At 38.8% G+C, this 16,234-nt stretch overlaps 1 protein-coding gene across 5 annotated transcripts in view; it reads right to left on the bottom strand.

The window, feature by feature from the left end:
* Nucleotides 1-2,336: 2,336 nt before the first annotated feature.
* The window catches only part of GABRA3 (gamma-aminobutyric acid type A receptor subunit alpha3), a 401,316-nt gene continuing 387,418 nt past the window's right edge, over nt 2,337-16,234 (bottom strand). For 3 of the 5 annotated variants that reach the window (XM_058290915.2, XM_058290916.1, XM_058290917.1), the window contains one exon: nt 2,337-4,648. In XM_058290915.2, the coding sequence (XP_058146898.1) occupies nt 4,313-4,648 (336 nt within the window). In that variant the 3' untranslated portion in view covers nt 2,337-4,312. The remainder of the gene's footprint in view (nt 4,649-16,234) is intronic. The other 2 variants (XM_058290918.1, XM_058290919.1) reach the window with 1 other exon arrangement.

Raw genomic sequence — 16,234 nt, 5'->3', positions numbered from 1 at the left:
CCTAGTCTGGAAGGATGGGTGCCATTAGCTTCACTCTAGCAGATGGTCATATGATTAATGTTCCCAGACAATATGGAACCTATGTAATTAGAAGCTATTGAGGCTAAATAGAGAGATCCTTCCTTCCTATTCTAGATTCCCTTTGACAGAATTTCTTCCAATTGCTTCATTCCTTTGCTATCCCCCCTCCCATGTCTTCCATCTCTTTCTGGACCTCTTACAAGAATTCAGAAGAGTTTCAGAAGTTGTGTTTCCCAAGTCCAGACTAAGGAATGTTCTGAATGGTGTCATAACCCTTATGTGTCCTGGTTGGGATGTGTCTTGCATTGACCAGTGGGGAATGCTTGAGTCATTGAGAGGGGCCCAGTGTCTTGTTAAACATTCTTCTGCCCTTGATACTCTATCACTAGGAAATAATAAGTCTTTAATGAATGCTCAGATTCAAAACTCCATAGGATAAAATGATTATTTAACTTGGTAAAAACTAATTAAAATTACTTAAAACAGAACACACTTAGTATGGGAATATTCTTAGAGCCACTTTAGAATGCCGCACAGTGTATTTATTTGTTTCCATTGGTCTGCATTGCTCATATTTTAGCTAGTCTACTTTGCAGCACCTCCATGAAGAAACCCTCTGCATGTAGCCCTAATCTAGATTAGCACTTATTGATTCAATAAATATTTATTGAATGTATTCTATGTGCTAGATACTCTATCATCGGCCTCTGGACTGGTACCCTTGATGAAGTGCTGGAGATAGATCTCTCATGTACTTAAAACCCATAGAATATTCAAGTCCAGAGATAACAGGCCCAGTCAGGGGCAGGATTTCAAACTCAAGGAGTCTCAGTGTGCTAATGGAAACTGTTTGAACTCTCCCCTAATAGTAGGGGAATAGTTTTCAAAATCAAAGCAACTTACAAAGGAGACTGCCGCCTGTACCTAGTGTAGTGGTTGGGGGATGTGGTTGAACTGATCAGGAACTGTGGGATACCTGCAGCAGCAGGACATACATCAGATGTCCACAGGGACAGAATGGGCAGCAAGGGTCAGATCACCCAAGACCCTATTTTTATTACAAACAGGAAAACCTTTGATAAGACTTGAAATTCTCTCCTAAAGAAATTATCCCCATACCTCAGGAGCCAGGCAATTTCCTCAAGCAGATCTCATGAGGTTATTTCCAAGATTTTCCCATATTGTGTAAGAAATATGGGGTCAATATCTGTATTAGTCTGCCAAAGGGGTGCCGATGCAAAGTACCAGAAATCTGTTGGCTTTTATAAAGGGTATTTATTTGGGTTAAAAGTTTACAGTTACAAGGCCCTAAAGAGTCCAACTCAAGGTTGCTTTCTCAAGAGTCAGTTGCCAGGTATTAAAGCAAAATGGTTGCTGATCTCTGCAAGGGTTCAGCCTTCCCTTCTGGACTTCCTCTCTCTCAGCTGCAGGCTGGCATAGGGCTTGTCTCTCAGGGTTATCTCTGTTTTCTAGCAAAGGGCTCATTTCTTTCAGGGCCTTCTATATCAGTCTTGGCTCTCTTTTCAAGGTCAACTGTAAACTATTAGGCAAATGGCTCATTTCTCCCCAGGGCCTTAGCTGTTTGAGTCTTCTGCTTTCTGTCACATAACAGAATCAAAATGACAAAGCTCTCTCTTCTTCTGGTGTCTTCTTGAGTGAGTGTCGATTATATCAGCCCACCAAGTTGGCAGGGATTCAACCTGAGTCACGCTTTATTGATGTGGTCAAATCAAAACCTTAGTCTTAACAGGTATTTTAATAAAGGGCTTCCCAACTGAATCTGATATGATCAAAGGGTATTACACCCAGAATAGATTAGTTTACAAACATAATCTTTCTCTTTTGGGAAGTCACACATAATCTCAAACTGTCACATCATCTACTTCCCAACACATGGCTCAACCAACCAGACACACACTTCATCTCATCTAATAACTCTTGCCGAAGGACACTATTGCCTAAGTGAAAAAGCAATTGATGGAAAATAGAAAGCATTCAGAATTGTAATAAGAATACATTTCTATATTTTCTGGGAGTGGGGGGATTTAACAGAGGAAATGCATCTGTTTCCTTCTCTGTCCTATTGGATAATGATGCCCTTGAGTCATTCAAAGATATGTTTCACATGGGTCCCATTTTGGACCATTGTAGTTAAAGTCTCATGCTCTGGATGTACCTTTGTTCCCCCTTATTTTAATGGTGTTTAGTGGAAAATGAGGGTGGTGCAAGGTTGGGGGTGAAAGCGAAAGGCAAACATAATGCTGCCTGTGAGCTAGTTAGACAAGGCGCAATCCAAAAATGTTCTTTAGCCCAAGTACAATTCAGAAAGAGTTTATTTAATAAACAGCCGCTAAACGTTGCACCAAAGCATTTGGAAACACATTTTCTATAGAGAGGCAAAGGTCAGGCTTCCATTCTAAATTTCTTAAAACAATCATTAACAGCCCCACCCACCCCACCCCCCATCCCCACATATCCACTAGACTATACTCTTCTATTAATGAATTTACCTACAGACATAGTCTTAGGAATAATGGGACTGGCATGCGTTATCCCAGCAATGGCAAGGAAGCAGGGGTGGGGGGTGGGGAAAGGTGGATGAAAAGGCAACCAGCAGCTTATGTCAGATCCCTTAGAAGCTTTGTTCAGGGGGTGGGCAAGGAAGAATTTGCTTGTGGTGCCATCAACAGCTTTACCTTGTGTTTCTAGACTACTCTGGGTTAGTGCAAGTATTCAGATCCAAAGTGGCTTAAACAATCTCATTCCCTTAAGCCATGAATATTAACTGTGGTCTCCTTGGGTGATACATTGATACTCACTACAACCCTGTCTGGTGTCCAACTTAACTACACTAAGGATCCAGCAGGTCCACTGAGAGTACACAGAGTCTGAGATGAAGGTAAAGCTGAATTCTTAGTCCATATTTATTTCAGCCTTTGGGAAAGGGCACATAATACTTCCCTATGAAAGACATTTGTAAGGAACCTTGGCAAATCAATTAAATTTCTGGAACTTAGTTTATCTACTTTATAAAAATTCCTCAATTATACCTGTCCCTTTTATTCACATTGAGACTAAGAACAAATGAGACAAATTGGTCCCTAAATAATTTATATTACAATACTGGTAATAAAGTTAATGATGACTCAAAAATCGACTAGAGATATTTGTATGAATCTCTAATTCACCCCTCCTAGAATTAGCATTAACAGAGGACCAGGAGTACTTGATACAGTGGGATAAAAGTTCCTGAGCCTAGGTCAGGGTTTGGGGATGAAGGGAATATGGAAGAAAAAATTTAACTTTCACCTGCCAGTGGCCCTCTCTTTTGAGTCAGATTTCAAACACCAACTTCCACCCCTCTCCCAAACCTTTTGCCCCTTCTATTATTTGACTATTTTATTTCACAGAGTGGTGACTTCCCTACCACCCCCACCTTTTAAAAATTCTTGTGTTGACACTAAATCTAGATTTTTTTTTCTATTGGTCCCCTTTTGGTTTAAATAAAAATAGTTGATCATTTCCTTGAAGAGTTTGCAGGCAACAATGAATCCAATCAAAGCAGTGCCCTACAGGCTAAAAGAAAAGCAAAGGGATTGAAGGCTGAGGGCTTTCTTGGAGGAGAGATATACCAAGGAGGATGCTGTTTTCCTGAGGGGGCTGGGCATGTCAGGACACCAGCTATCTTGGTGCCAGGTTGGGGCAGTTAGTTCTGTTTTGGCCATACATGGTGGACAGTTCTGGGCTTTCACTGTTTCCCATTAACCTCCAAGCCAAGAAAGAGGTTCACACTGACTCCTGCCTTTACTATCATTTCTTACACTTAAAGCGCCCTGATGTAGGCAAGAGAAGTGGAATAGCCCAAACTGGCTCCGTAGTAAATCAGAGTCATCTAATTTTGACCTGTTAATAATTCTCCTTAATCTGGACCTCTCGAACAACCGAGGTTCCCATTACAAGGAATGGAGTCCCTAGTTCTTTCTTCAGTGGGCAGAGTGAAATAAAAGGCATGAAGTGCTCTCAGCTGGGGGACACTGGCATACTAAGAAGAGCAACTGGACAAATGGCAGTGTTTGGCTCAGATGGGATTACACTCAGCCATGTTAGAAGGGCAAGTAACTTTTTTTGTTTTTGATTTTTCATTGATATCCATAAATATATTTTAGGGTCAGAGCCTGGTTGAGGGTTAAAAAGAAGAATCCCAAAACACATGAAGGGGACCCCCAGGGCTTGGGTGCCCAGATGCTTCATGGAATAGACAGTGCTCTGGTTGCCACACCATCACCACTTTCTATTGTTTTCGGATCATGCCTTTGATAGCTGATTCCCGGTTGACATATGTGGCCCAGTAGACCAGATTGAATATGGCAAAGAGCACAGGAAAGATGATGCGGGAAATTTTGTCAACCTTACTGACGCTATTGTAGGTCTTGGTCTCAGTAGGGCTGTCCTGAACATAGGTGGCCTTGGGTGAAGCAATGATTGTTGGGGTTGAGGAGGTACTGGGAGCAGCACCTTTGGAGATGGTAGAGAGCTCAGTGTCCTTGGCCAGGTTGATAGGATAGGTGGTCCCCACGATGTTGAAAGTGCTGCTGGTTTTCTTCACTGGTGCTGCTGGTGTTTTCTTCTAGGGCCAGGAAAAGTAGGGGAGGACGGAGGAACAAAATGAAAGTGATTAATTCATTGCACAGAGCACTTTTAGAAGCTTCAGGGACAAGAAAACTTGAGGGAAGTTAAGAAACAGGGGCCATGAAGCCAATTGCACTGAGTTGCCAGGTTTGTGTCTAGGGATGATAGAAGATGAATTTGAAAATGGAAAACTTGTTTCATCCTGGCTTTACCACTCACTAGCTATGTGGCTTTGGCCAAGTCACTTCTCCTCTTTGATCTTCAGTTCCTTCATCTGCAAAATGAGGATCAGATAAATTAGCAGGGTTGTTGAGAGGATCAAAGAAGAGAATGGACTAGGAAGTGTTGCTCACATGAGGGGTCCTGTATATCATGTGATCTGAACCTCACAGCAACCCTTTGAGGTGGGTGACATTACTCCCATTTGACAGATGGGAAAACTCAGCTTCAGACTGAGTGGCAGAACTTAAACTAGCAACCTGGGCTCCTGACTTTGTCCAGGGTTGCACCATGCTGCTTTCTATAGGCACAAGACACCTTTTGGTTACCAGAGAAATAACTCCACCAGGCTGCAACCATCAATGGCGCATCTCCTGTGAGGAAGAGAGCTCGGTGAGTCTGCAGAGTCATTTTGTCTTAAAGACACAACACATATTATGGCATGTTTACATGCATCAGTATAACAGCGTCCCACCCTTCATGCACTGTACATGTGTTCAGCAAGCTAAGGGGCACACGAGGGTTTTCCACCTTTGCAGGACTGCAAGCAGGACTCACAGAACTATGAAAATTGACCCCTTTGATAAAACAAAAGTAAAGGCAGCTGAGGGCTTGCTATGGCACCACCCTTTGGGCTTACTCTTGAGAGTAATATAAACAATCAAACACCCAATGGGAAACAAGCATATACACAGGCACTAGCCCATTTGTCCTCACACATGCAGTTGTGTACACAGATCTTCACCAGGGCTCCCTACATGCTGAAGGGAGAAAAGGAGGCCAGAAAACTCTACCCTGGATCAGAATAGAGAGGGGCAGGAACAGAGGAGACCAAAGGATCAGGTCAGTCCAGACTCAGGCCCAAGGCAGTGGCCCAGCTCATAGTCTGCACTATTTGCTACCTCACTCCCCACCCTAGATTTTCCTTCCTTCCATCCCTCTTTTCCCCTAGGGAAAAATGAGTATACGGGAGCTTCATAAATGCTATGATTATGGGATAAAAGAGGTTAGTTGTAATGCCCTCATTTCACACACCTCACCTTCTCTTTCTTGATGCTACTTTACTGCATCCTGTGTTTATCCTTTATTACTCTTCCTCTCTCTCCCTTTTTCCTCCCTGGGTTTCTCTATTCTACCCCCTATAATTGAACCTTTTATCTTAATCTCTTTCTCTTTTCTTCTTTACTTTTGAGTCTCCATCAATCTTGTATTTTCTCTTTTAGTACTCATTGCCATTTATCTCCCTAATTCTAATAACAACTTTTGTCCCATATTTACTGAAAACCTACTGGGCCAAGGACTATTCTAGATATTTAGGGAAAAGTAGAAAAGTTGAAAGATGAGTCAGATTTAGTTGATTCTTTCACGCATTCACAATCCAGTGGGGAAGACAGTTTTGTAAATAGATCATTGCCATATAATGTGACTAGCACTCTAATAGATAAAAGCAAACTGCTATGGGAATTCATAAGAAGAAGGGGCGAAGTTCCTGTCCACCTTGAAAAGGTGGCTCAGAGAAGGCAAAGTGGCTTGTGAGCTAGACCACAAAGGATGAGCAGGAGTTCATCAGCTAAAGACACAGCAAAGGACAAGGGCATTGCTTGAAGGATGACAAGCAGCTTTCTGCAGTTGTGTCATCATGTGCAAAAGAGTAGCAGGAAAGTGAGGCTGCACAGATAGGCAGAGCACAAGTCCTGAATGGCCTTTATACCAGTATCCACAACCCTGCCTGCCTGAGCTGGCTTCAGTGTTTTCAGTTGGGGAGAGGAAGTGGGACAGATTAGGGGGTATTGGTTTATATAATTGAACAGTCTGACTAATAGGACATTTAAAAAGCAATATTGTTATTTTTCTTTAAGGATTTCAGTCACATTGGTACAAGCGGAAGGGGGACAAAACTCTAATACTTCTAAGAACTTTGCAAATGTTTTAAATACTACATGGGACTCATTTATAATTAGAGAATTTGTTGTGTGGATAGAGTCCTGCTGTTAAATGCCTTTGCCATTAAATAAAAGAGCACTTAACTTGTTTGCCTGCTTACTTATTTGTTTAACAATCTCTTTTTTCATGGGTAGATTTTAAAAAAGAAAGGAAAGGAAAGGAAAGGAAAAACCGCCCCCCCCCCCGACTTGGCTAGAAGCTTTCACATATGTTCTCTCATTTAAATATCTTATAAGCTGGTTATGACCAAATTTTCCAAACATCATTCTAACAAGGAAACACTTTCTTTAGCACCACAGGTATTGTGTTCTATAGTGGAGGAGAAACAGCAGTTGATTTAACCACAGATTATTAATAATAAAAGAAAATTACCTTTAACTTCTCTCACACTTTCCAACCAGATGTATTTTAATTAGCCACTAAAAATCTTATGTAAATTGCTAAAGAAATAAACCAAAGCAAAAGTTGTAGTATCAAGGAGACAGGAGTAGGAAACAAAAATTAATGGTCAATATTTTCCCATATCTGCATCTAGTTTTTCATTACTCCTCTTGGCTCTAGACTTTGATTGGAGAGATTAGATTGGCTTAACTTTAAGCAAGTGACCATTCTATTTCTAGCTCCCAAGCCAAGTGCCTGGCTGTTAGGCACATGGTGGATTTTTATTGAATGAAAAAAAAAATGTCCCCTATTTCAGATTCTCAATGTTATTTTAGGTTTTGGTCCTTCTGAGGCTTGAGCTTTCCTATAGAGAGAGCATATCTTTATAGTTGTGCCTAGGGTAATTCTTTCACCACAAAACTGAAACTGACTTTTCCAAATCCCTCAAGCATTCTGACCCCAGACAATGATGCTTTATCTTCTGGAAATCCACCTCATGTGGGTTTTGGGAGGCAAGGAAAACTTTTATAGATCAATGCATGTCCAACTCAAGAGTCTTTTCTTCAGATAGCCCTCATCAATTGTTTCTAGGAATGCTAAATAAAGGGGTAACTGAAGCCCTAATTGCATTTGAGACCTAAGGAAGACTGCAGAGTACATCAGACATGCTCCAGGGCCTCTATGTCAACTCTCTTAGAGCCACCTAGCTTTCCTAAACCCCATTTTTCAGAAGCAATGGGGTATATACTATGTAGGATTCAAATATGGATCAGAGACCAGCTCTTAGAAAACTCAGTCTACTGAAGAAGACTCATTAAAATAAGAGAGAACGAAACCTAAGGAAGAAGGCACAAAAGCATTCAGAGAGACATAAACAAAGAGTTGATGGAAGCGGATGTGGTTAAAGTGATTGGACTTCGGCCTACCATATGGGAGGTCCCTGGTTCAGTTCCAGGTGCCTCCTGGAGAAGGCAAGCTGGTGTGACAGACAGGTGTGGTTAGCTGACACAACAAGATGATGCAACAAAGAGACACAAAGAGGAAAGCCAATGAGAGACACAACAAACCAGAGAGCTGAGGTGGCTCAAGAGGGATTTCAAAAGAGGAAAAGGTCCTACTGGATTTAGAAGAGGCATTTAAGCCAGTAGAAAGGAGAGACCAATGCAAGTAGAAGACTAAGCATTTGTATTATTTTTCCTGAGAAGGTGGGGGGTATCCAGAGCATAAGTTGGGAATAAATTATTCAGGACTGGATTATAGCTGAGTGGATGCCACACAAATGATATATTTTGGTGGGAGAGAGGTTCATGGTAAGTTGAAGGAAATCATGGTAAGTTGAGGAAATACAATGGAATTTCTTTTTTCCATAAGGAAGGGGAAGGGAATAGTCAAGATTTAAAATAAGTTTTGAGGAAAATAGAAAGCAGGACTGATTAGACACAGAGAAGAATTGTAGGTACAAGTTGATGAACCAGTAGAATTCAACACTATACACTCATAATTGTCAAAGGATATGGAAATTTTTACAGGATTTGGATTAAAGGGATTGAAGAGGCTAAGGGTGCTGGTGAGTGAGTGTAGTGATATAACACTATGGGGCTTAAGCTGGATACAGAAGTAAAGGAAACAAGAAAGCAGAGATTTAGAGACAATTCAGAAGGTACTCATTCATTTATTAAATCTTTACCTACCTACTATGTGGCAATTATTGTACTGCTGGGGATAAGGCAGTGAACAGTAAAAGATGGCATCTGTCCCCAAGTAACTTACTTACCAGTAAAAGGAGACATATAATAAATTTGTAAGCAAATTAATGTAGCCTGCAATACCATCAGGAACAGATAAGTGTTATGGAGTCTCCAAAACCAGGATAGGTACAGGGAATACTGGTGAATACTAGTTTAGATAGAGTAGTCAGAGCAAATTTCTCTATGAAGGGGAGCAGAAGGCTGAATAAAATGAGAAAAGAAAAGATCTGAATGACAATACTTCTAGAGAGGGAATATAGTAAGGACAAAGCACCTGGAGCTGGAATGAGGGTGACTTGTTCAAGGACTATTAAGGAGGGCATTGTGACCTGTGAGTGGAGTGAATGCAAGAAAACCAAAAAAAGGTGTTAGGAATTAACATTGTGCACGTAGGGACCAGAGCCTGCAAGGCTTTAAGAGTCATGCTATGGACTGCGGACTTTGATCCAAGTGTGGAGGGAAGCTATTAGAGTATTTTGAGCATAACTTTTCTAATATACTATTTACAATGGCATTTCTGAAGATCAGGAAGAGAATAGGTGGTACGTATGAAAGCAGAGGATTATAGTTAGGAGGTTTGCCCTAATGAGGCTAGTGAAAGAGTCTTAGAGTGGGTCAGCAGTGGAAAAGAGAGAGAAAAATATACAGGTTCAAGATATATTGTGAATGTGGGGAAATCAGGACTTACTGATGAATTGGGTTTCAGTGGTTCAGGGTAGGGATGGACAGGTGAGAAAAAGACAAGAATTGAAACTGGAACTTAAGTTTATAGCCTGAACACTTAGAAGAATGGTGGAATAATTAGCTGTGATTGGACATTTTGATGATGAGAAGATTTAGGGGAAGATCAGAGTTCTGCTTCACCATAAGGATTATATTCCCATTGGTCATCCCAGTGGAGAGGTATATGTTCCAGATATGAGCCTGTAGTTTGGTGTAAAAGTCTGGGAGGGAAATATCTATTTGGGATCTGTTGGATCCTAGATGGAATTGATTCAGTGCCATGGTTCTGAATGAGGCCATTTGGGAAGTGAGTACAGATTCAGAAGTAAAGATATGTGAATATCAAGCTCTGGGTGCTCCAACATTTAAATGTCAGGAAGAAAAAAAGGATAATGCCAAAGAAAATACCAAGAAAGAAAAGAAAAATCAAGAAATGGATCAGAACATAAGTGAAGAGCGGCATTGAAGATTAAGAGGATGGGAATTGCATTTCTGAAAAACCAGAGGATAAAGAGCTCCATTAGGCAATCAGGCAGAGAAAGAGAAGTTTCAGTTTAGAATCAGGTGTCAGCTAAAATAGGAGGCAGAGGATTTGGTCAGTGAATAAGGTGATGGTACAGAGTATTTATTTATTTTTTTTAAACCAATGAACAGGAGTTCACTGAAGGAATGAACAGGAGTTACTGAGGGAAGTGAAGGAAAATTCATGAGGGATAGGAGGTGAAGTCTAGCCAAAGCACAGTAAAGTATAAAGACAAGAAGTGAGGAGAGGATAAATAAACATAGAATAAACTACAATTTGGGTGGTGACCAAGGATGCCGTGGAGGTGAGCCCTATAGAAAATATGGTCCCACATGTCCACAACAAAGTTTAGTAATGAGGCTTTTCTGATACTAGGCAACAGTCCCAATCAAACCAATGTTATTGGCTGAATTTCTCCCACAGTCTTCTTGAAGAAACCCTAGACCATGTACACGGACAATCATATTGGTTCATTTCCAACACCCTCATCTAGTGGTGGAAACAGCAGCAGTACCTGGCTGGTGGGACAATCCAGACCAGATTTGATACATGCAACAACATGGATGAACCTTGATAACATTATATTGAGTGAAATAAGACAGTTACAAAAGGACAAATTTTTTATGATATCATCGACTTGGAACAATTAGAATAAGCAAACTCATAGAGTAAGAATCTTGTATATAGGTTAACAGGAGATGGGATGAGGATAGAGTATGGAAGTTGAAACTTAAAATGTACAGGTGTCCTATTTAGGGAGATGGAAATGTTTTGGTAATGGGTGGTGGTGATGGTATCACAACATTGTGAATGCATGTAACTGCACTGAAATATTTATCAGAATGTGATTAAAAGTGGAAATGTTAGATTGAGGATATAGTAACAGAATAAAAATTTTTAAAAATCCAAGGAGCTACACTACACAAAAGGGAACTTTAAGATAAACCATGGGCTTTAATTAATAGTACAATTATATAAATATGTGCTATCAATAGTAAAAAATATTCCACATTAAAGCAAGTTGTTGGTGATGGCATGGTGTATGGGAATCCTGTTTTTTCTGTATGATGGTTCTGCAAACCTGCAACTTCTCTAAAAAAGAAAAAAAAAGAGAAATGAACATAAAGAAGAGCTAATGATGTAGGTAAAGTGATCAAGATGTAATGAGATAAAAAATGGATAACAGCATTTTGGGTCTATCTCTCCTATGATGATCAGCATTTATTCTTGGATTGGCATTCTGTATGTAACTGTGTAAATTGCTTCCTTCCCTTCTTAGACAGTCAGCTCCTAAGTGCTGGGGGCATTTAATGATTAGCTCTGTATCCCACAGATATTCCAGAAATGACTGCTATTTTTTATTTCAACCAGTTCACCAGTAATAGAGTAGATTGTTTTCAGAACATTTAGGCCTACTGTAGAAGAGGGTGGAAGGGCTGCCTGTTTATGAGGAAAACCTAACTTTACCTGCAATGCTATTCAGCCTACAAGGAAAATGCCAATGGGTTACTTGATTTGTAGCTATATTTATATTACAAGATTGACCCATAGATTAATAGTAAGAAACTAAATGGATGTTGAGTATTTTCTCCAATGTAATATCAGATAAAATATTACTCTAGAATAAGATACTGTGATTTTCTCATTTAAAAATTAAAAAGGAGCCTAAGAATGACTGCATCTCCAAAAGTTAGGTAAGAATTTATTAATATTTTAAAAGTCATTTTAAGAATACATATCTTATTTTTAAATGTAGAGATTTATTTCTTCAGTTTAATTTGCTTTTATTACTTGTAATTTTCAAAACTATAATGAAACTAATACATGTGAATATTTTAAAAAGAAATATAGCTGAAAGGCTTATCATGAAAACCAGAAAGCCCTTTCCTGATGTACCCTCCCCCTGCTCCAGTTTCTCTTAGATGGTTATATTTACTCTTAGTAAGTACTTCTAATACTTATTTACTTATTTCTAAATAATGTGCTTTTACTGCTACAAGTTTTGCACAATACCAATTATCTTTTTGTTATGATTAATCATGATTTACTTCACTTATGTAACTCTTTCCCAATCTTCCAATACAAGTTGTAGAAATATTTTAGTGCAATCAACAATCAGTGGAAACATCATAATAAAAATGATTATATAAATACCTCTAGCCTTTTACTACAAACTGAATTGTTTTTCTTGAGGCTTACTGTACACCTGTTACCTTAGGACTTGCTTTCACTTTTCTACTGTTGGATACCTTCTTTTCAGGATCCCATGACTTTTTCTTTTTGCTCTATTTCCTTGCTTTAATAAACAATATCCTCCAATATCTTCCTGAGCAGGGTACATGATACATGACATTTCAGAGTTCTTGCAGGTCTGAAAATAACTATTATACCTCTCTGCTTAAGTGATACTTGGGCTAAGATATGATTGTAGCTTTGTAGGTGGTTTGACCCTCAGGTATATGAGTGTACAGATCCACTGCTGTCCAGCATACAGTGTACCTGAGAGGTAGGATGCCATTCTGCTTATAATTTCTTTTTTTTTAAGAGGCCTGGAGATTGAACCTGGGACATCATACATGAGAGGCAGTATGCAACCATTGAACTACATCCGCTCCCTATTATTTCTTTTTTATAACAACTATTTAGTTTCTAGAAGATTTTTAGACTCTCTCTTTATCCCTGGTTTTCTGAAATTCCATGACAATGTTAGTTAATGTAGGCACATGAAGGACATAATCTGTGTCATATGTCTGTGTCTTTGTCAGTCTGGAGGCTTATGTCTTTCCAGAAGGGAAATGACTTCGTTAGTTCTTTGTTAATTTCCTTCCTTCCTTTTTCTCTGCTCATTCTTTCAGGAACATCAAAGTTCACCATATTGCAGAAGGGTTTTTGACCATTGTTTTCATTTCTCCTTTTTAAATTTCACCATAATTCGGAATTGGACACATGGTTCTCATTTTGCTGAATAACAAGACAAGTAGGCTAATAATAATAATTTTAAAAAGAGGGTACAGTGAGCTGGCTCATAGTTTTGTTAGTTGAAAAGATTTCACCAAGTGGAAGCTTTGATCAAGGAACAGGAAATAACTACTCTAGGATGAAGCTTTAGTTAGCCTCCCTAATCTCAGCTATTTTCAGAGATTTAGGCCTGGAAGAGTCCTCAGAGGCCACTCAGTACAGTCTGAGTGCTTCCAGGGACAGTGAACAACTTCAAAGTATAACTTATATTGAACTGACATCCATATCTACGGTTTCCTCTACTCTATTCTAGTTTTCTATCTGCCATCAGACCACCCCTTTGCTCCTTTGGGGCCACAGAAAACAATTCTACATCATTTTTCACAAGACATCTATGGCAGTGTTTCAAATATCTGAAAAGAGGAAACATCATTTCCTGCAGGCATTTATCAATTTCCCTCCTCCAATGTAGTAACCAAATTGTAATAGTGTGCTCTAAATATAGCCCAATCATACACAATACAAAGAGTTTATCATCTCACTTGTTCTAGGTAATTCTTAACGTATATCCAAACAAAGTAGGTCTTTTCAAGAGTTATACCACACAGTAAACTTATATCAAATTTGCTTTTTATCCATAGCCCTGTGTCTTATTTCTAGTGTGAAATTATTAAGTTTTTCCATCTTAGAGTTGATTTTTTGTACCTATGTGTAATAATTTCTATTTGTTTTAGTAAACTTTAATCTTTTGATTTCAGAGCCTATTCATTCAGACTTCAGAACTTCTTACCCTCCCCTCCAGCAACATGAACTAATGCTAGTTTACAAATTTGAACCTCCTGCCTTCTATATGTCTTCATTTGAATAATTTATGACAACATTTAAGAGGACAAGGTAAAGTACCAGGCCCTGTGGAGTATCATGAGGGACTTCCACTCATTAGTCAATTCTATATTACTTCAATTGCTCAACCAAATATATCAGCCTTATTGTACTATTTCTTAACTGTTGCTTCTTCTTCATGGGGGTCTAAAAAATGCTCGTCAAATGTCTTGATAATGTCTATGATATACCCTGATTCACAAGTCTGAAAAACTCTTCATAAAATTTCATGAGATTAGCTTTGCATAATTTCTTCTTAGTTAACTCAAGCTGATAATATATTCTAGGGATCTTTTAGTTTAATATACTAGAATAGGATATAGTTGCTTCCTTATCCTCTCTGAAACTGACCAAACTGACCAAAAATAACAAGGCAAATGGGAGATAGAAACCAGAACTCCATCTGATGAAACCTCAAAGCAGCTATAACCTTCATCCTCCCAAAAATGAGGGCTCCCAAGTGCAGTGGAAATTGGATTAGAATGAGGAAGATGCTGAGATTATGCCTGCTGCACTGGATTTCAGGCCAAGATGAGTCCCCAAAAGTGAGTGGCAGGACCTGAGAAGGGAAACAAATGACCCCTGCTTTGAAATAAAATTATAGTTTTCACACTGGCAGTAAGAACTTTCTGAAACACTGTTTGGCTATCCTATAGTGGCAAGGACTGGAAAGTTAATAGATATACCACATACATAACCGCATACTCACAACACCTCCCCACACACAGAACTGTAACATAAAAGGCTTCATTGTGAGCAAGGGTGACTTCTTGCTTGTTAGAAACAGAATCATAACTATGTGAATTAGTATTCATAAGAGATCATAGAGACAGCAGACGATGCTCAAACTGTCTTTCTCAGCCCCTCCCCAAAATGATTCTTCTACCCATAGGAGGACTAGTAAAGAACTCCTCTAATTCAGCTAGAACTAATAATTGAAATTAAAGAAACTAAGGTACAAGTGATGCAAAATCTGTTACAAGAAAGAGGAAAAATCACCAATGAAGGACTGTTGAAGAACATGTAAAAGAAACATTTTGTCAAGGAATACATGAAAAATAAGTTAGTATAAATCATAAAACAAATGTGAGGTAAAATGAAATTACCACAGAATTGAAGGTGATTCAACAGAAGACACTGCTGAAAATGGTCAGGTTCATGGAAGGCAGGCTTGGGAAAACTGAGCAAAATGAAAAGTAAAATAATAGAATAGCTACAAATTATTAGAGAATAAATAAATATGGAAGACAGAAAAGCTCTATAACATGTATAATTGGTGGTTATATGAAGAGAGCAGAACTAAGATGTGTTTGAGGAAAACTTCACTGAAGCCAAGAGAGCCATTAATCTATAGGCTTAAAGGGCAACATGGTATCTCAGAAAAATTTCTTACAGATTGACATCAATATATCTTTGTAAGTAACTGGACTTCACAAATAAAAGATGAGTTCATATGGGCCCCTAGAGCATAAAATCAAATATCTTATGATGTGGCAAACTGTAAGACTAGCTTTAGAATTCTACATAACCACATTCAATTGTAGAATTCAGAACAACAATTAGTGTCTACAGGGTCATCTGAAAAAGGGAATGTGGGCCACAAATTATACAACAACCCAATTATCATTCAAGTCTAAACACAAGAGACAGATAATTTCACACATGCAAGATTGTAGGAAATATGGTTACCATGAGCCCTTCTTTAAAAAAAACACACAAAATCTTCTGCAGTATAACCCTAAGAAATGTATGGAGAAACTGAGAAAAGGCTATTTTTAGAAGAGGACCCATCTGAGTGCAGAACTATGAAAACTATAGGAATTATGGTTGCACAAAAGCATGTCAATTCTACAAAACATGACAATGTAGAAATAAGAGTATAATAAACAAAAGTTGGGAAATGGCAGGGACTGGGAGAGAGAGAACATGAGAGATTGCATAAGTATACTGATTTCCTTATATCTTGTAGAGGATAGGGGGTCATCAGATCCTGTTCATAGTTGATAAATCAATATTAGAGGAGTAAATATATTTTAAGGGTACACATGTAACAAACAGACAAAGTATATAATAAAAAAAACAACCAAAAGTTCCTATGGGAAAGTACATGGAGCAAGTAGAAGTATACATATTTCTTCAAAATTTATAGCAAGGAATTAATAAATTCTATCTAAATAAATAGTCAAAATCTGTTGCAATTTTTTTC

The sequence above is a fragment of the Dasypus novemcinctus genome, chromosome X (genome assembly GCF_030445035.2).
Source record: "Dasypus novemcinctus isolate mDasNov1 chromosome X, mDasNov1.1.hap2, whole genome shotgun sequence".
Classification (NCBI taxonomy): domain Eukaryota; kingdom Metazoa; phylum Chordata; class Mammalia; order Cingulata; family Dasypodidae; genus Dasypus; species Dasypus novemcinctus.
Note: the sequence above shows the minus strand (reverse complement) of the source record. Positions and strands in the feature narration are given on the sequence as shown.